The 21,735-nt window shown below is 31.4% G+C and overlaps 2 protein-coding genes across 2 annotated transcripts; both read right to left on the minus strand.

Annotated features, from left to right (window-relative positions):
- On the minus strand, window positions 750-4,808 carry LOC105171666 (cellulose synthase-like protein E1). The gene is made up of 9 exons (XM_011092859.2): window positions 4,089-4,808; window positions 3,918-4,007; window positions 3,227-3,346; window positions 2,781-2,990; window positions 2,582-2,684; window positions 2,320-2,498; window positions 2,200-2,229; window positions 1,847-2,164; window positions 750-1,625 (listed from the first exon to the last, which is right to left on the minus strand). The coding sequence occupies exons 1-9, from the start codon at window positions 4,695-4,697 to the stop codon at window positions 1,083-1,085; spliced, it is 2,202 nt and encodes a 733-aa protein (XP_011091161.1). The 5' UTR covers window positions 4,698-4,808; the 3' UTR covers window positions 750-1,082.
- On the minus strand, window positions 10,759-14,514 carry LOC105171678 (cellulose synthase-like protein G1). Its single transcript, XM_020697206.1, has 8 exons — window positions 13,892-14,514; window positions 12,950-13,039; window positions 12,739-12,867; window positions 12,435-12,644; window positions 12,241-12,343; window positions 11,976-12,157; window positions 11,554-11,901; window positions 10,759-11,459 (listed from the first exon to the last, which is right to left on the minus strand). The coding sequence occupies exons 1-8, from the start codon at window positions 14,501-14,503 to the stop codon at window positions 10,911-10,913; spliced, it is 2,223 nt and encodes a 740-aa protein (XP_020552865.1). The 5' UTR covers window positions 14,504-14,514; the 3' UTR covers window positions 10,759-10,910.

Raw genomic sequence — 21,735 nt, forward strand, 5'->3', positions numbered from 1 at the left:
GTATATTTGGCTCCTACAAATATAGGTGTATATCTAGTTTTATAATAATACTTTTTTTTTTTCTCTCATTTGAATATTTTTATTGATTTGAATTAGTAATTTACGGAATCAATTTTTAAATTTGAATGTAATGAATTACGAGTATTGAAAAAAAACATTAGGGCCTCAAAGAATTAGCTAATTGATCTAGTAACCATATGCTTTACTTGTGAATAGAGGAAAACAAATGTGAAAACGGGTCGAAAAAGAGAGTAAGTAGAAAGAAGAAAAGCGTCCTAAAGACATAATTCTCGAATTATTTATATTTTTCTTGATCCTTAAAATCGTATAATAGTATTTTATATCATATATAAATAATCCGTTCGTGGGAAACACTTTATACCCGTTTTATACTTTTTTTCAGAAATCATTTTCGTATTAAAAGAACAAAAAGCAAAAAGAGAACGACTGTTTGATAAAGATTGAAACATTGAGCTTGACATCTGCCTCCCGTGGTGGGAAACGCTCATCGCATGTTTTTTGTGAACCTAATTTCATCATTCTAACCAAACATGCCTTTGACAAAAAGATATGATTGAGATTTTGTTCATGTGCAGCGATTTTGGTTCTTATATCATATTCATAGAAGCAGTGCATTATTTCAAAAACAAACATGAGTTGAGACGTATATTTAATCTCATCAAACGTCTTGATAGTTCGTATCAATTTGTTGAATTTTGCAAAGGTATTGTCATTAGCAGACTAAGAACTAAGGACAATAAAACTATTGTGCATATATGTAAAAGGAACATCAAGAATTATGAGGTAACTCAAACTCATCACCAAACAGAGCAAGCTAATGCCTACCAACAAGCTGCATTAGCTCATCCTAATATGAAATTCTTCAATGCATTCATTGAGTCTGGAATATAGACAATGCACGCTCACCAAGTCCTCATCTATCAATACAGCAATTCATGCAAGAACTGATGTTTGAGAAATTCTAGTCAAGATTCAGAAGAGTAATAGGTGTAATTCCAGTTCCAGTACTTCCAAGTTCAGAACCCAGGAATACAAAATGAAGGAGGCCAGCATCATTTCAATTAGTAAAAGATAAGGAGAGATCCGCAGCCAAGGATGATTGCAGAAATTGCAATAGAGAGTAGAGTAACAGACGCTGCAATCCGGCCCTTGTCCTTCCTCAGGAACATACCTTCCAGCAAATGGTAATTCACAATTACCACAAAGAAGGAGAGAACAGCTTGTGCCAACAACTCGTCATTCTTCTGAAAGAGCCTTGCCATTCCGATAATAAAGGCGGCCAAATTAAGAATGTACAAGCTGCATAATGGGACGAGCAGCATCGTTGATACTTGGAAATCATATATCCCCTGCTTGAAACGCGTTTCTTGTTCATCATCAACCACCTTGCTTGTTAACGAAAAGTTTGCTTCATGCAAACCAATTTTGTCCAAAATTGCATTCAGAATTGCATAAAAGTAACATGCTACAGATTTCATCATCCAAACTCTCAGCTCATACACTGTATTCCTCAATGGATCCCCAAACGCAATGGTCTCTTGCACATGCTTGAGTCTTGATGAGAGAAAGATGAATGCAAACACAATAAAGTATGGATCTGAAACCTATGAAACAATGTAAGAAAGCAAGTGTTAGAAAGGCCCCAGCGGAAAATGATCGGATGAGCACCATAGCACTGATCCAGTTTGGGCAAATTGTGGTGAAACAGATACCAGGTCTTCACATTAAGACCCACGAAGAAGTGTAAGCATGGTCAATGTTATGATACGTATTCAGAAAATGAAAGAAGAAACACGATATTGCTCCTTATTCTATCCATACTCACCTTTGGATACAGAGGAATGCCATAAAGTAGACAGATTGGAGGAATGATGGCCAAACCATAAACAGGGAAAACATAGAGAGATTCCAAAAAATTGTAAGCATAACACAAGCTTTCAAGAATCGACATCCTCAACGGGCCGTATATAAGAGGATTAAACCTTGACAGGCCAATTTGCATTAGGCCAAAAGCCCATCGTGTCTGTTGAACCAACATATCATTCAGGTTCGTAGTGGTTGCACCCAAGAAGCATGGACTGGCAGGGTCAATATACACAGAAATCCACCCCTTACAGTGCAAACTAAGACTTGTAATAGCATCCTCCACAACGGTAAAATAAGACTTGTAATAGCATCCTCCACAACGGTAAAATATCTGTAACCCACCTGCAATTGAAACAAGTAGTAATTTATGTTGCCCCTTTGTACATGACTCTTTGAAGGGTTCACTTTCAGAATCTAAGAGTATGTACTTGCCTCTTCTCCCCAATCTGTCCCATTGTCATAAGTACAGGAGGCTAGCAGTTGGAGCTCTTTTTGCAATTCAGCAGAGGGCTTTCTGTCCTCCAGCAACTGTGGTTTGTAACTTTTGTAAAGTGATTTGATGAACTCATTGCTTGAACCAAATGTCTTCTTTAGCTGATTTAGATCAACGTCTGCAAACAAAATGAAAACACAAGTATGGATTATGGAACACCAACTTAGGTTATCATTTTGTAGTGTTGATAACTAAAGGTACCCTTTTCAATTTTGCCAGTTCCATAGATCGATTCCCTTGTCATGACAAAGTTGCAGCCGTATAGGTTAGGTCCTTGGAGCCCATCGAAGCCTATCGCTGATTTCTGTATAGTTTTGAATAAAATAACTTATATCGATACAAGTAAAAATAATTTGTGGTTATTATCTAAGTACAAAGCAAAATGTCTGAGATCACATACGTAAATGGCATTCAGCGAACCACCATAGATATCATGCTCACTCAAATTATGAAATTTCTGAGGGAACTGAACCCAAGCTATCTTCGGAGCTATTTTAGGGTCAAGATAGAAGCACATAGCTAGACGAGCCGACAATGGATTGTGGCAGTACATGTCACAGTCCAGCACCAAAAAGTAGGGAGCATTGGTGATTACTGCAGATACTCGGAGCTGCAAATGATTTTAGAATTAATTATGCATGTGTAAAAGGAAAAAGCTGAAGAAGAAAAGAGATGCAAGCAGACAAGAAATCTCCATTCTATTCTGTATAGAACTTTTTGATGCACGTTTCAAACATTAATACAGACCCTTAGTTTCCATAAATATTCTTTAAGCTTGTCGCTGCTCCAAAGATTAAGGAAAATCCTACATAAAACATAAAAGGCAGAGGGATAAAGATAGTTTACTAGAACATTGAGTGCTCCTCCTTTGAAATGGTGTGGATGACCAGGCCTTTTTTCCCTGGCAATATAAACAAGAAGAGGCATCTCTTTTAGGTCGGAATCCCCGTTTTCATCTGTCATCACCTGTCAATAGAATGTTATAAGAAGTTAATACATTTTACTTAGTAAAATCTAGTTGTGCACATATATTATGGCCCCCGTAATCTTGAATTCTTTCATTTTTCGTTTTTGGTCTATTCCTAAAACTTTACTGGTGGAAGTTTGATTTTTAAAAATTACAGAGACACAAATGGTCCAGTCAATGTTCGTGAGTAACAAAATGAGAGACCAAATTGAGAAACAACCATCAGAATACATCAAAATTCAAGTAGTGCAGCTCTCAATTCTATCCATCAACGAACTGTAAGGATTTTAAAATGCATTAAGGATTTTTTTAAGCTCAGCTTCATTCTTGTAAATTACAATCTAGGAGAACTTTTATTTCAAAACTTTGAAATCAAAAACTTATAGGTCTGCATAAATATTCATCTACTGCTCTAACTAAGTTTGTCACCTTCTGAATAAACTCCGTTTTAGAGCTTCAACTTGGATAGAATACTAAAGGGCACAAAATTGTTTATACGAGAAACCTGTGTCTCTAATTCTAAAGCACCAAATCAATTATGATTAGGAACCCTATTTCGAAATTTTATACCTCAATTAATGGTGGATGATCTCTGCTAACTGAAGCGCTTGCATTTACTGAATTCTTCTCCAGAGCCTCCTCGAATTCTGCGTACTTTTTCTGCACCCAAAACCACAAAATTTCAGAAAAACAAGCAAACCAAACTTGTAAAAGTGATTTGTACTAATTTATATCAAGAACCTCGATTATCTTCTTCTCAGCAGCGAACTCATTGCTGCCAATGAACTTCTCATGAGCACTTTCCTTAGACGATAAATAGGCTGCTGGGCACGCAATTTTCAACTCATACTTTCTACGGAAGGGAACCCAGAATCTGGCGAATTTCCAGGCTTCACGAATGGCATTTAAAGTAACATAAGAACCACCATCATCCTGAAGATAAACAGCAAGCTTATCAGGAGGGTAATCAAGAGCCAAAGCCGAAACAACGGTGTTCATCACCCCCAGGGAGGGCTCTTTACTCGGATCTGCCGTGCAAATGAACACATCCACCGGCGGAAGCTTCTCATCTCCGGGTAATCTTTCCGGGTACACCTCGAGTTTAACGGGTTTCCATCTGTAAGCTTGGTAAAGAAGCCAGAAAAAGGTGAACATAACCTCAGAGAAAATGACGATAAGATAGGGGAGAAGAGGAGTCTCCCTGGTCTGGATAATACGAAGAAGAGTGGTAGCTCTATAGTAAAACAAGGCGAGTATAGCAATCCCATTGAGGAGCATATAAAGCCTGTTGAGGATGAGATCCTTAGTCAAGACTCGGCGAGCATTGAGCGGAGGTGAAGGCCCATCCATGGCCTCCTTTGCCTTTGAGAATTGCAAAGAGTGAGGAGAGGAGTAAAAGCAGAGAGGAAAGAGAGACTAGGAGTCACACAAATGTTCCACCACAGGCACAGAGACGGGGGGATGTCTCTACCTCCATTTTATACTTGTCCTTTATTTATTACTACAATTTGATTTTTGGGTGTGAAATGAAATTTACCATGTGATGCTTTGATTTGATGATGTCATTGCTGAAGTCTTTGTATTCTTATTCACAACAATTATTTTGCCAACCAAAATTTCCTTATTAGTTACACTCCCTAAAATATGACTACTACCATCTTTCTTTTAAAATATAATTTAAATTATTATAATTTTTTTATCAAAAATAAAAATTTATGATTTTTATTGTTAGTGAGGTCAAATACATTTTGCACTCGGAAAGTATGTTACCCTCATCAATTACTTCTTAAAATAAATAAACGTTCATTACCCTTATCTTTTGATAATCCTGTAAATTAAATAAAAATTGATGAAAATACCCTTAACAATTAATAATAAGATATAGTCACATTAATACCTTTTGTTATTAAATATATCAATCAATCAATTTTAAAAATTTATTCAACTACGATGTTTATAAATTAATATTAGATTTGTATAAATTAATTAAGTACAAAATAATTATTTCAAATTTGAGTGTATAAATAGTTGTATTGATAATTAGCAAAAGTGTATATATATAAATTCACTGATTTTAAAAATTATCTCATTAATTTTCAAATTTCAGTCGACATTTGGGTGCTAAAATAATAGGCTCGATGACCACTTGTAATCTTTTTGTTATATCTCGTATAATGCACAAACACAAATTTATAAATTTATTTTAATTTTAACATACTAACATTGATCTTATTGATATGTGACTAATCCAATATTAATTTATTAACATCATAAATGAATAAAAAATTGAAGCCAAATTGACTAGTAAGTGAATTACAGGGTACAATTTAAAGAAATTAAAATTTCGAGGGACTAAAGTGGAGCCTTATAAAGTTTTTGAGATTAAATTATATAGGTTTAAAAATTGAGGGGCCAATTTGTGATTTTTATGAAAGTTATTTAAAAAAATAAAAAAAAAAAAGGCGCAAAGGTGATGGCCAAAGTGGGACTGCAACGTGTCAAGTCTTTTTGTGATTAAATAATGAGGGGCCTATTTATAATATTTAAATCTATATATTTAATATTAATAAATTTATTTTTAACAAAATAATTTATTATTTTCATTTGGGGTGCAACGTGTCAAGACTTTTTGTGAAAAGAAAAAGGGAAATTGTCTTCAGCCACAGGTATTCTTCTTCCGCTCTCTAAAACGTTCCAATTCACTTTCTTAACTAATTTAATTATTTCTTAGTTAATATTTTAAGAAATTTCTAGATTCCCTTAATTGTTTATTAGGATAATTTAATCAGCATTTATCAAGTATATTATTATAATTAATTAAATAAATTAACTAATAATAGCGATTAGAGTCAATGAAGCCTTGCTTGAATGGTGAAGTTGAGGCTTCGTAATCACAAAGTCGTGAATTCAAGTTCCATGGATGAGTCGGTAATCTATTTTTAATAATAGTGTCTTATTTGTTGGTTTACTTTAAATATGTTGGTTGATTTGAAAATATTAATATCTTGGTTTTTTTTTAAAATGAAAGCGATGGGCTATTATTATTTAAACAAATGGATACAATAATCAATATCAAATATTTATATCTAAATTAAAGTAGAATAGCATTCCACACGCTGATGAGGCTCGAACTCATGGCCTTAAAGTCATGGGACATCGACTTCGTCAATTGAACTAGGCTTTATTGACATATTGATGTATTGAATTAGTATTTGAGTCTGTATATACTGATATAACAACAAACAATTAATTGAATTGATCATCGTAATCAACAATTTACAGGGTAAACCTTATTTCTTCAAGTAATGAATGTTTAGTTGATGAAAATAGCTCTCAATTGTATCAATGTTTCTATAATAACTTATTTAATGTGTCTTGAATAATCATTTTGATGCCGCCTAATAACATGTATGTGTACTCAATTTTATTTTTCTTTAAATTAAAAGCAATGAATTATTATTAATTAAAATAAATTGATTATAATTACAATTACAATCATTTCTGACGATATCAATATCTAATAAGAACTATTATAATAATCATATCATGTTTAATAGTACTTACTATTACAGTAAACAACATCCCATACACATGGTGTGATTCTAACCCATTGCCCCTAAAATTTTGAATATTTTGAATTAGTGGCGTAGGAGGACAGGTTCGTACGCTGCAATTATGTACAAATATTTTTAAGAAGAGGAACGTGTGATAAATGAATTGAGTACAATCGATCTTGTAAAGTAATGTATAGAAATGAATTGTATTTGTTTTTGTTTAATAAAGAAAAGGAGACAACAATGATCCCACAACTCCAATATGGACAAAGCTAATTTAGTGGTCCAGTCCCAAAACTTGGGGGTGTCTAGTAGTGAAAATTATGCGCGAATTGGGTTTAGTTCAATTTGTGAAGTTAAAATTTTAGGATTTTAAAGTTATGGGTACGAATTTTATCAATTTGTGAAATGTTATTCTATTTTAATAGTGTGTTAATTAAATATAATTATCTGATAATGATGGTTAGTATATATAATTGTCTAATTATTGATAGTTGTTTGATATTCATGACTGTAATTGATTTATTCAAAAAAAAAAAAAGAATAATATTTATCGCTTTCACTTGAAAAAAAGTAATAAAAATCATCATAATTTGGAAATACTTATTATTAGAAAAATATGATATGTTCAGTATTTTTTATTTCCTTAAAAAAATGATAACTTTTATTGAGTTCTCTTGAGATTTTAATATAATTACAAGTACCTCTTTATTGTTTAAAAAACTATTGATGTTCTCTGATATGTGACATAATTATATAATCCTTGAACAGTAATATTATAATTTAGGTTCCAAAAAAGGATTTTTGAGCAATTTAATACAAAATTTGATCCTAGCGAAAGGTAACAAAATGGGTCAATTATTGGACGAGCGTCGTTATTAGGGAGAGAATCGATAATTTTTTTTTAAAAAAAATAATTACAATTATATAAAATCTTAAAAAAGCTGGATATATTTTACCATAAAAATAAATTGATATTTATAGAAATAGTGGGGTTAAAAGACCCTCTTGAGTATCATAAAGTTGGCACTTCATCATCTCTAGGGTTTTTTTTTTTTTTTTAAATATTGTGGCTTCATAATTAATAAATTTTAAATTTGAATCTTATAAACGTGAATAAGGTGTATATATATATTTTTAATTATAAAAATTTAAAAATACGATGTAAGAAACTTATAAATTCTTCTGAAAAAAAATATGGAGTTTTTCTAATTTATCTTTAAGGCATTAACGAACTCTTTTAAGTTTCATTGTACGTTAGAAAAAATATACAATTTGGTACGATTGTATTGATTATGAATTAAAACTGTGGTAAATAATAATTATTAATTATAGTTAAAGGAAAATCGATGCAAACATTTAGATTATTCATTATGAAAATTATTTTTTGTCATGTCTATGAGTCATAACAAATGTCTTAACCATGACAGTTTTAGCCACATTCGCAAAAAATTACGATCGACAATTGTTGCATAGTTGTGATTAATGACTATTTATTATAATGATTTATTTTTAATCATGACATCTAGCAATTATTAGATGTTAATTCTTTTTCTTTTTCTTTTTTGGAAATGAAAAGAATGACTGGTATTTATTGAATAAATTAATAACAATCATCAGTATCAAATATTTATATCTAACTACAACCTCAATTATAACATTTATATACTACAGACTACGAATTCTTAGCAAAAATCTTCCTAGCTTTGTTAACTCTAGTGCACTTTATAGATTATGGCGTATCCATTGGCCTGTTGAGGGATAATATATCATACTAGCACTGTTGTACTATATTTCCTTTTCTCATTTATGAAATTTACCTTTTCCCAAAAAAAAAAAAATTATTTATATACTAATCATCAATAGCAGATAACTGTATCTATTAATAGTTCATGCGTACTTTGCTCTGATGGTGCTGATGAGACCCATGATCATCTTTTTTCACTGCACTTGTTCGCGTGGCTGCTTGAGGGTGAATCGATGCACACTTCAGTTCGATTGGCCAAACCGAGTTTCGGCTACTGAAGTTTTATGGGCTGCTCGCAGATGGAGAGGCAAACACTATGTTTCTACGGTCTACCGCGCTCTTTTTGGCATCATGTGTGTACCATATCTGGCGTGAGCCCAACATTAGGCGATTTGATGGATACATAGAGATACATGCACTGTGGGTGCGCTGATGGTTCGAGATGTGCAGCAGATGATTCTAAGTGTAGAATTACCTACTGCTATTAGCACTTGTGCACTTTACCACTTATAGCGGATCCCTTGATAGCAAGTTGTATTGTACTATTGTACTTTTTTTACTTAATAAAAATTATCTTTACCGAAAAAAGATAATTATATCTAATTAACACCTACTATTAAGTAGAATAGCATCCCATACGTTGTTGGAATTTAGACCCATAACCTTAAAATCATGACGCCTCAACTTCACCAATGGAACTAAACCTAATCAACAAATGTTAAATTTCTTCTAGTGATATTAATTGTAAATTCGTCATAATTTAGATACAAGTTTCAAAGTTGTATTTAATCCAAATACTTTAAAACTTATCTTTCATTTTAAATATTATAAATTTAATTAAAAATAGTTTATAAAATATATGAAATGTACAAATTTTTTTAAAATTAAGTATTTAATAAAACACCTGATTAACCAATTTTTGATATTTGAACGGATTAAATAAGGCGATCAACGGTGGAAAAGCAGTGGAGGGGAGGGGAGGGTTGTGATTGAGGGAGACAACTCGAATCATGCTTTCCACCATTCCAACAATGGGCATCTCTTGGGCCCCACTCCTCCAACTTCTAAGGTTAAATGTCTTCCGGAACAATCATGAATCAGCATTTTTTTTAACAATTTTTTTAAAAATTTGGTATAATTATATATTTTTTAATTTAAAAATTTATAGATATTAATAAAAAAAATTAAATAAAACTTCATATTTTTCTCGGATTAACTTATGGCACAGTTATGGCATACCATATAAATATTTTTTTCTAATCAAAATATTATTATAAAGGTGAAGATATATCTCTTCAGATGCACTAACGCATGAAGATGAATAAGGGTAGTTTGGTTAGAAAAATAATTATTTGACATGAAATAAATTTATAATAAGTGAATTTGGAGAAAAAATAGATTTTCATTCAACTCTTTTTTTTTATTGTTAATATCAGTAAATTTGATAAATTTTGAGTAATGAATTGATCTGTATGTTAGATAGAATCAAATGTCAGAAATACTAAATATAATTTTTTTCGAGTTATAAAAAATTTACGTGTAATTATATCAAAACAATGTAATTATACCTTTCTTTTTAGAACACCAGCCAATCAAACAACCCATCATGCTACCTGTGCATCTTTTGAGAAGTAATTATAATCCAATTTTTTAATATTTTTTTATAATCAACAATTAAATAGAATTATTAAATTTCAATCTTAATCATCAAGTCATAACTTCATAAACAATTAAATACATAATTAATCAATAAATATTATTAAAATAGAACCATAGCCCAAATATTGATATGATTGAAATTCATAATTTTATTGTTATGAAATCTAACTTCGCTGTCTAATTTGGGCTCAATTGACAAAAATTGTGCTTATTTTCTGACTCCAATATCGCCAATGAGCGAACTGGGCTGAGCCTCTCTTGCACTAAATATCTAAAAAGTAGACCAATAATCGGGCCCAAGGCTTCCCTAGGGTTTGATGTACTGTGGCCAAAGCCCACGATTTGTTAAAATCGCACTTTACACTCTATTAAGTTGGAATAATTTTTATAATATTTAATTAGATTAATAATACTTATATAGTAACAAATACCGTCTCAAAGGTGCAATTTATGTAATTCTATAAACCTCTATAATGAGACATCCTCCAATACCCTTTTGATTAGTACTAAATTTTAGATCTGACTTTTCGGACATGATTGATAGGTCATTGAAATAAAACTTTGACAAGCTTTTAAGTAATAACCATATACATACAATCTAACTTAATAGTAATTGAGGAGCAATGCAAAAGACAACAACGTTGTGGAAATTATAGCAGAAAGAAGAGAGACAGATGCTGAAACTCGGCCCTTGTCCTGCCTCAACACCATTCCTTCGAGTAAAGGGAAATGCAAAATCGTCGCAAATAACGGGATAAAAGCTTGTAGAAGCATCTCACCCCATTTCTGAGTCTGCAAAATCCTTCCGAATCCAATGATAAATGAAGCAACGTTCAGTATGTAAAGACTGCACAATGGAACCATGAAGCGAGCTGGTGCTTGAAAATCATATACTCCCATTTGGTAACATTTGGTTTGCTGGTCGTCAACCACCTTATTGGTTGGCAGAAAACTGGTTTCCGTCAACCCAATTTTCTCCATTGCAACTTCCAGTCCAGCAAATAAATAGGATGTCAGTGATTTCATCATCCACATCCTTTGCTCGTTCGCCCATGTCTTCATTGAGTGCCCGGTCACGAACACCTCTTGCACGTGTTTGAGTTGCGCTGAAAGGAAAATAAACAAAAAGACGACGAAAAGCGGACTTGAAACCTGTCAACAAGCACGAATTTGTCACTTAAGTCGCACGCTCTCAAAATTTTTAGGCGTAATCAACTACTCATAAAGAATTCATTTCAATGAGTACCTCGGGGTACAGAGAAATGCCGCGTATTAGGCAGAGTTGAGGAATGAGGGCTAGAACGTAAAAGGATAGGAAATAAAACTGGCTATAAGGAAATTCTGCATAGCACATGCTATGAAAAGTTGACATTTTCAGGAGTCCATATATGAGGGGAGAAAACCTCGACAACGTGACTTGGTAGAAGCCTACGCTCCATCTCGTTTGCTGAACCAGAATTTCATTAAGACTTATAGGGGTTGCACCCAAGAAACCTGGCCTGGGAGGATCATAATACACAGAAATCCAGCCCTTGCAGTGTAAAATGAAGCCTGTAAAATAGTCTTCCACCACACTGATATATCTGAAGCCCACCTGTAAAGATAAAAATTCTCAAATGTTTAACTTTAATTCCACTTCACTTTTGGAATATGATGTATATAACTTGCCTCTTTCCCCCATTTCGTGTCGTTGTCATAGCTACACGAAGCTAGCAATTGGAGCTCTTTCTGCACTTTATTTTCACCAAACTCATGTTCAATTTGATAATTCCGCCTGTAATATATACTTATTGACTTGATGAACTCGTAGGATGAACCAAAACACTTCTCCAACTTGATAAGATCAACATCTGTACGGAGTAGCAAAGGGTAAATGTATCTATACAAACACTCATATGGTTTCAAAGCTTGCTAACAGTAGAATTGGCATTACCCTCTCGAAATTTTTGAGTTCCACAAAGTGCTTCCCTTTTTATATAAAAGCATGTTCCAGATAAGATTGGTCCTCCCAGCCCATCTAAGCCTTCCCATTTTGACTGAGATTTATACGGATAAAAAACCAACTTATGAGAGTTAATTGATAAATAGGACAAATAGAGTATTAGTACTGCGCGCAGTTAACATTACCCAAACGGATCTTTGCTGCCCATCATTTATATCCGTCTCATTGATATTGTAAAATCTTTGTGGGAACTGAACAAAACCAAGCTTTGGGGATAATTCAGGGTTGAGATGAAAGCACATAGCTTGGCGGGCCGATGATGGATCGTTGCAGTACATGTCACAGTCCAGGATCAGAATGTATGGTGCATTGCTGATCATTGCAGAGACTCGGAGCTGCAAATCATTTTACAGTAATAAAAAGTTGAGAGAAAAAAATAACAAGAAAAAGGATGCTAATTGTGAGCTTTTAGAGGCCCAAAAAGTTTACAAGAACGTTAAGTGCTCCTGCTTTGAAATGGTGCGGATGAGAAGGCCTTTTCTCCCTAGCAACATAAACAAGAAGAGGTATCTTTCTTTTGTCCGAATCCATTCCATCAACATTTGCATCATTAATCACCTGTATAAATAATTTGAAAAAATATATTAGAAGAAACACCATCTCTTAGACTGTATTCTTCTGTAAACAGTATTTTCAATACCTCAATTACGGGCGGATGATCTCTGCTCACAGAAATCCTTGCATCTGCAATGATTTTCGCCACAGATTCCTTGAATTCCATGTACCTCTTCTGCATTCATTTCAATACAACCAAATTTTAGGAGGGTGCTGTATAATTATTATCAAATATAGGCTTGCCGATGGGATGGGTAGGGTAATATACTTAAAAAATAACTCTGAAACCCATACCTATATAAAAAGCCCTACCGTACCCTATACCTAGAGCCTTTCATGTTGATTCCATAACTGCTCAAAATTATGCAAACTTAACTTGACATTTAGAAAATTAAAAAAATACAAATTAAGGCTTGTACTTTTTGGATTTTCAACGTTAGTTCATATATTCATATACATAGATGTATTACATGTATAGATACAAAAGTACTACATTGATGAAAGTTTGTTTGACATTTCCAACATTTTCCCTTCACAATAAAAGTACTATTACTATTACATATAATGCAATTATGATTTATGCTATGTGATAATTTCTTGCAAAACATAATTCTTTTTTGCAATGTTCTTGATTAAATACATATATGTATTTAACATATATAAATGCATATAATGCGCAATCAATTGAGACACATTAGATAGGAATTAATTTAGTCATTTTATAAAAAATACTTATATAATTTGATGAAATCAAATCTTATCAAAAAATAAAATTTAATTTCAATATTTTGAAGTAATAAAAAGAATATAAAATATAATCAAAATTAAAATTTAATATATATAAATATGAACTAACGTAAATATCTCTTAGAATAATATTATTTTATGAACTTAATTATGTGATATTTTAAATAAATTGTGCCAAATACCCTGAGTCCTACACATGTACTATACTTCCTTGTATGATTGATAAAAACACATGGACTCAAGAAATAGTGTTTAAGTTAATTAAAGCGAAATATCAAACCTTGATTTCCTTCTTCTCAGCTATGAACTCAGTCCTATGGAACATGGCAACAGGAGCACTTTCGTCTGTCAAAAAGTAAGCCTCCGGGCACGCAATATTCACCTTATATTTTCTGCAGAATGGAACCCACGACTTGGAGAATTTCCAAGCCTGTTTAAGGGCCTGGAAAGTTGCAAGACAACCCCCGTCGTCTGAAAGATAAACCTGAAGCTTATCAGGAGGATAATCAAGTGTCATAGCTGATATGACAGTGTTCATAACTTCCAAACAGGGCTCTTTGTTAGGATCAGCGGTGCATATAAACACATCAATGGGAGGAAGCTTTTCATCTCCCGGCAATCTTTCAGGGTATGCTTTTCGAATAACAGGTTTCCATTTTGAGGCCTGACTGAGAAGCCAAATGAAAGACAGTATGAGCTCAGAAATGAGGATGAGAATGTGGGGTAAAAGGAGAGCAGTACTGTCCTTGGTTTTGATGATTTGGGTAAGGGAACTGAGCCTGTAGTAAAACAAGGCTAGTAAAGCAATTCCATGAAGGAAAGCGTGGAGCCTGTTTATTACTAGCTCAGTGTTCTTGACACGCCAATCACTGAGAGGAAGTGAATTCTCCATTTTTACTTCTTTTGCTGATGCACACTAGGGAAATGAACCAAATCTTGCTCTATTTATAGTTGAAGTCGTGGGATCCCGTTCTAACAACCGTGTTCCTGCATCGACAACATAAAATATTATTATTGTCTTTATTTGAAGTAAAGAGTGACTCCAGGAAGGTTCCCAATATGCAATGAGTTGAGCTTCATCATTTCATCATACATTGCGTCATACATACAAAAAATAGAGAAGATGAGAAATAATAGATAGCATCCTTTTGCTTGCTTTAGAGTATGCGGGTGTTAGTCTATTTTTATATTAATAGAAAATGTACGTGATTTTTTGTGATTAAAAATACATGATTATGAGTTTTATGGGATTAAAAGTAATATCTATCAAAGTTGGGTACCAAAATAAATTCTACCCTTATTTTATGGGACTAAAAAGGTATTTTAAGATTTAGTGATAGAAAATTGTGCATAAAGTTGACACTAAAATTAATTAATGACACATATAAAGTATCCACAACCTAATAACGACAAATAATATATATTGTTGTTACTATAAAATCTGTTTATTTACGTATATATAATGACGACTTTGTGCGTGAGTTTTGTCCCTAATAATTATAAGTAACATGATCGATCATCGTTGTTGTCATTTAATGTATATTCTAAAGTGATATTTCGAAATTCTCACTTGATATTTTGTGATATTGAAATTGATATTTTTCTTTTGACCATTTGATTGATTATGTTGATAGGAATTCAATTTAATTGTTAATAATGATTAATTGCATTTACAAACGAGATGATGATAAGAATAAGATAGGCAGTATGAACAAAAAGAAATGTTAATCTGAACACATATTTTTATTTTTAATAAGATAGGCAGTATGAAGAAAAGCTGCTTAATTCATTCAAATGATTTCAATTTTTTATATATGTTACCCTATTAGCATATTACGTATATCACAATGCAGATCTCTTACCTGTCATTAACAATCAACATAAAATGATCTAAACCTACCAAAAATGTTTGTTCACACGTATATAGGAATAATTACGCTCTTTTTTTTGGATTTGGTGTAACTACACATAAATTCTTCATGGTTTAGAAAATTATATTTAGCACCCTTGATGTTTGCTTCTGTTTAATAAATAAGTCTCATCCGTTTGTTAAAATTCACTGAACTTGCTGATATTAACAAAAAATTGAATGAAAATTGTTATTTACCGTTACTTTATTTAAAACTGATTTATTGCAGGTCAAACATTTTTTTTCTAACTACACTATCCTTATAACGGTGAAGATATGTCTCCTCGCATGCATTGACGCGTGAAAATATAGGAGGGTAATTTGATCATAAAAAGATTCATCTGACCTGTTATAAGTCAGTAATAAATCAATCGGGAGTAAATAAAGATTTATTTCTGACTTTTTTTATTAATATTAGCAAATTCGATAAATTTTGACCAATGAAAGGACTTATTCGTTAGACGAGAGCAAACATCAGGGGTGCTAGATGTAATTTCTCAAACCACAGGGGGTCTATGTGTAATTTACACATTTAGTCCAAAACATCTCAGATGTGGTCCTTCTCTGGTAAATTTAATCTTTTATTGACAGTTCATAACAACTTATAATTACAGGACAAAAAGTGACATATATTATAGCGTGAAAGGGATTAAAATTGCAAATACAGGACTAAATTTATAAAAAATGACCTATTTAGAACTAAATTCGCCAGAAAAACATAAATGTGTAAATAAAGAAAGTTACAAAACCAAAAAAATAATTTTGCCATTACTTTAACACTATAATTCAATGTAAAATATAATTAAATAAACTAATTAAAATATATTTTTATTTTTACACAAAAGTCTATACAAAATTGAAATGAAAATGAAAACATAAATAATGAAGTTGTAACTCGTAAGATTTCCAGCATGAATAATTTCGTGGAAATGCGTGCATGTACCGACCGTCGCTCTACCCTTCTATTCAAAATTAATTAACAAACTTGACCAAGACTTAATTAAGGACTTTTCAGATGGTCCAACCATTTTAATATATATTTTCCTACGCTCACTCCAAATTCTGTGTATCTGTGTTAATTGTTCAGTTAGTTTTTCGTTAAATGTATTTTTTGTAATTTTATAATTAATAAATTAGTTAATTATTATTTCATAAAAAATATTGTAAAATTTCTTAAATAATTATATATTTTCTTATTTTGAAAATATTGTTCAAAAGTTGATGTAAAAATATAAAATTTTATATTACCATTTTCCTAATAAAAGAATTAGTAGCAAAAAGTTAGAAACAGTGATGAGGATTACAGTAATAAATAAACAAAGCAAACGTATATAGTCTAAATTTAACAACCAAATTAAGTACAAATACAATGATAGTTAGAAAAGCCTACCAACCTTAAGATATTCAATATAAACATTGTTGGAGTAGTTAAAGAGGTTGTTAGAAAAGGCAAAAAAAGAAAAGAAAACACATATAAACATGTTTGTGAGAGTATAAAATTTGTCTAAGATAGAATTTATTTGACGATAATTTCCAGCCAAAATTTACAATTTTACTAAAATATTCTTTTAAAAAATATTTTACCTTATAATATTCATGAAACTGAAATCATTTGATAGCCTAACTTTTTAATCACAATTTTAATTTAGTTTTTCGTCTAGGGCACGATGATTTGAGATGAAACTGTTTTTGCCTTCTCAACAACGAAAGAAAAAATTTCATCTTCGAGACAAAAATTAAAGTTTTCTAGGCCAGATATTTATAACTTTTTTATCGTATCAATTTTTGAATATCTAAAATTACCTTTTAATTAATTTCTGAAAAATTATTTAAAAAATATAAAAAACAATTCAGTATTGGGATGAATCTGAAATTGTTAGATATAGACAGGACCACGTTCTGCCAGTTTTTTTTTTTTTTTTTAAAAAATTATTTCATGACACCTCGACGTAAAATTGCGCTACCATTTTTTTAATTAAAAAAAAAGAAACAAAGGCTAAGAACCGCAATTTGGGATAGCAGTTCTTAGCTGAAAATAAAATAAAAAAAAAATATGGGTCAAAGCAGCCTGCCTTTGTGTGGGAACAGTGTTGCAACACCTTTCCTGATCAGCAGCGGTGCCTCAGGACTATAGAATCTGGACTCTATTCTCTCATTCTCGTTTGTGTTTCAGCAAACACTCAAACCATCTCTCTTACATTCGTAAATGCATTCTTCTCCAATTTTTTATTAAATTTTTTTGTTATTTGTTAATTTGAACATCTTATTATGATATTATTGAAATTTTTAATTTTAATGTGTATTTTATTTTGTTGTGAAGATATGACGGAGCAAAACACTGTTGATATTGTTATATATTTTGGAGTCAACAAATTCTTCTCTTCAGAAAAAAATTGATCAGATTTGTAATTTCAATATTTTCTAATATTGTCACAATTATGTATTTTTTATTTTTCTTAACTACCCATTACTCCACACTTAGAATTATAATTTAATTTTTTTTTACAAATTTCTTTGTTCTTATTAACTTGAACTACGATTCTTTTTTATATGCTTTGGGGGGAAGTAAATGTATTTGTTTAAGTAAATGAAAGAGAAAGAAGATATGACAAATAATTTATTGAAGCTACTAAAATATTTTAATTGTAAATGTGGGTGAACAAAAAAATATTGATAATTCAAAATGATGAATATTTTGTGTTCAAATAATTACATGATTAGGGTATTTTAACAAACACAAATTTTGACAACTAAAGTTAATAACCTCATTGTATAAAATAAATTACAATAATTTTACATTAAATGAGATAAATATCCACAAATCCAAAGGGATTCCTTACAACTTTTCAACACAAATTGTTCATTTCTTATATATCTCAACTTATTAAAATTAATTCCAATTTTCATTATTAGAAGTAAACGACAATATTTCAAAAAATATTATGTTAAGAGAAGCAAAATACTATAAAAGAGAATAAATTAAGAAATTATTCCAGCTGGAAATCTTAGTAACATAAGTCTTTGATCATTTGATGTTGATTGCTAATGAACCTAAGCATAATGACAAGTTATAGATACTCTGATTTGTGATATTGAATTCAATTAAAAATAAAATACGTCTTCAGACAAGTGCTGAATTCATTTGAAAATAAAATGTATTCAAATTAACACTTCTTTTTGTTCACACCGCCTATTTAGTTCTATCATCATCTCCTTTTCATTAATGATTAATTGTGACACTACAAAAAAAAAAAAAAAAAGAATTATTCCTTAATCACACTATTAATTAACTACAACCTTAAAATCGTAAAAAATTAATATTATATATCATAATCAAACAAAATCGATGAAAAAACTTAATTTCTTATCACGAGTAATCAATATTTGCTATAGTTTTTATCTGTTGCTAATGTTTTGACATGTCTACAGAAATAATAATTAATGGTTGTTGTGCAGCTATAATTAATTAATTAATATTTGCTATAATTGTTTACTCTTAGCCACAATAATTAATCATAATGAAAAATAATATTTTTTTTGTTAGTGTTATTAACATTTAAACGATATTCCTATCAATGTAATCAATTACATGTTAATTTGACCACATATTTTATTTTTAATTGAATTCAATACCAAACCTTCATAATGAAGAAAAGCTCCTTAGTTTATTCAAATAATTTCATTTTTTTTTATATGTTACCCTATTAGCATAATACATATATCACAAAGGAGATCTGTTACCTGTCATTATGCCACAAGAAATAAGACTTAGGTTCATTAACAATCAACATAAAATCATCTCAACCTACCAAAAAATGTTTGTTCACACATGTATAGGAATAATTACATTCTTTTCTTTCGGTTTGGTGTAACTACACATAAATTCTCTATGGTTTAGAAAATTATATTTAGCACCCTTGAAGTTTGCTTCTGTTTGACAAATAAGTCTCTTCTGTTAGTTAAAATTCACTGAATTTGCTGATATTAATAAAAAATTGAATGAAAAGTGATATTTACCGTTGCTTGATTTAAAACTGATTTATTGCAGGTCAAATATTTTTTTCTAACTAAACTACCCTTATAACGGTGAAAATATGCCTCCTCGCATGCATTAAGGCGTGAAAATATAGGAGGGTAATTTGATCAAAGATTTATTTGACCTGCGATAAGTCAGTAATAAATCAATCGGAGGTAAATATAGATTTATTTCTGATTTTTTTATTAATATTAGCAAATTCGATGAACTTTGACCAATGGAGGGACTTATTCGTTAGATGAAAGCAAACATTAGGGGTGCTAAATGTAATTCCCAAACCACAGGGGGTCTACGTGTAATTTACACATTTAGTCCAGAAGATCTCACATGTGGTCCTTCTTTGGTAAATTTAATCTTTTATTGACAATTCATAACAACTTATAATTACAGGATAAAAAGTAACATATATTATAGCGTGAAGGGGATTAAAATTGCCAATACAGAACTAAATTTGTCAAAAATGATCTATTTAGGACTCAATTCGTAAAAAAAAATATAAATATATAAATAAAGTAAGTTACAACGCCAAAAAAATAATTTTGCCATTACTTTAACAGTACTATAATCCAATGTAAAATATAATTAAATTAACTAATTGAAATATATTTGTATTTTACACAAAAAATTATACAAAATTGAATTGAAAATGAAAACATAAATAATCAGGTTATAACTCGTGAGATTTCCAGCATGAATAATTTCGTGGAAATGCGTGCATGTACCGACCGTGGCTCTACCCTCCTATTCAAAATTAATTAACAAACTTGACCAAGACTTTATTAAAAAGTCCTGGCCAAGTCGACAGTCAACTTTAAAAGTTCTTCTTAATTAAGACATCAGTCTATTTAACTTGAATTTGATTCGATAAAATTTGGATTAATTATATAATAAATATAATATATTTTTTTTGTGATTTATGTATAGTGAAAAAAAAATGATCAACAAGTACATTATACTTGCTTTGTGATTGTTTTAATTTGATCTAAACTACAATTTTCCCTTCATTTCATGTATTTTCCAAATTTTACCAATCTCTAATCGTATGTATACTTGTATAATACATATATAATTGTTATTACAATTTGGAAGGGCTCTTTTTTTGGACTCACCATTCCAAAATTTAGTCCAAAGATTGTTTTAAATATATAATTGCATTGGTTGTTACAAACAACAGTACAAATTTTTTCCGATATAAATTTACTATAATTTTTTGATTGGCCGTGTTAGCTTTGTAACGACCAGAAGAATGCAACTAGAGGGATCCTGAAGCAAGTTCTGCTTGTACTTATCTTTTTGTTCCCAGTGTTTGGTTTTTATTAGTATTCTAGCATTTAATTTTTATTGAGTCTGTTGACAACTAGAGTCCAAAGTGAGTTAGTTTTTTCTTTTAGCTAAAACTCTATTATTTATATATAGTTTCACATCTCTGTAACTTCAGTACTTGAGTTTTAGATAAATAAATTAAGCATAGTTTTTCCTTCTTTTCATTCTTTAATTTACTGCCATGAATGTACTCCGTTTCCATCCCTCAAATTCTTCACATGGTATCAGAGCCATAAAGGTCTCTGGATATCACCCCTGTTAACTGATTCTCAACACAATATATCTTTACGAGATTGATTACTAATGGCGGGGATGTCTACCTTTTCAACGCTACTTGAGAGATTGCAACTTCATAAGTCGGATCACCCAGGGATGACACTAGTAAGTGCACCTCTTACCGGGAACAATTACTTGAATTGGAGTTTTGGAGTTAAACGAGCACTGCGTGAGAAAATGAAACTGTGTTTCATCGATCGAACTTTGACAAAATCGAACGCTGATGATCTCCTTCTTCCTTCTCTGAAAGCCTTAGTGGCAAAAACCTTTGTGGTTCTATAAGCCTTTGTGGATATTGGTTGAGCCTTTGTGGTTCTATATGCCTTTGTGGCTTTGAGCGATTTGTGCAATCGTGAAGTGGTTGTGGCTTTTGGTCTTAGTAGGCCTTGGGTCTTTAGGCTTTTGAGCTTTCATTCTGTTCTATGTCCCCTTGTTCCCTTATTTTACAATTTCTAGGTCTGATCAAATTGCCGATCTCTTTATCAAGTCTCTTCCTACTGCTAATTTTGCTCTATTCCTATCCAAGCTGGGCCTCTCTTCCTCGGCTCCATCTTGGGGGGGGGGGGGGGGGGGGGGGGGG

This window comes from Sesamum indicum, linkage group LG10 (assembly GCF_000512975.1).
Source record: "Sesamum indicum cultivar Zhongzhi No. 13 linkage group LG10, S_indicum_v1.0, whole genome shotgun sequence".
In the NCBI taxonomy this organism is placed as follows: domain Eukaryota; kingdom Viridiplantae; phylum Streptophyta; class Magnoliopsida; order Lamiales; family Pedaliaceae; genus Sesamum; species Sesamum indicum.

Bases quoted from the DNA above. Each gene is read 5' to 3' on its own strand.
- LOC105171666 (XM_011092859.2), bottom strand. From the start codon at position 4,697: ATGGATGGGCCTTCACCTCCGCTCAATGCTCGCCGAGTCTTGACTAAG. The intron at 3,347-3,917 runs GTATAAAATTTC...TTCTATTGACAG, and splicing joins ATCATCCACCATTAATTGAG to GTGATGACAGATGAAAACGG. The intron at 1,626-1,846 runs GTGAGTATGGAT...ATTGTTTCATAG, and splicing joins GCATTCCTCTGTATCCAAAG to GTTTCAGATCCATACTTTAT.
- LOC105171678 (XM_020697206.1), bottom strand. From the start codon at position 14,503: ATGGAGAATTCACTTCCTCTCAGTGATTGGCGTGTCAAGAACACTGAG. The intron at 12,645-12,738 runs GTAAACTTTTTG...AATGATTTGCAG, and splicing joins CAGGAGCACTTAACGTTCTT to CTCCGAGTCTCTGCAATGAT. The intron at 11,902-11,975 runs GCAAGTTATATA...TTATCTTTACAG, and splicing joins ACACGAAATGGGGGAAAGAG to GTGGGCTTCAGATATATCAG.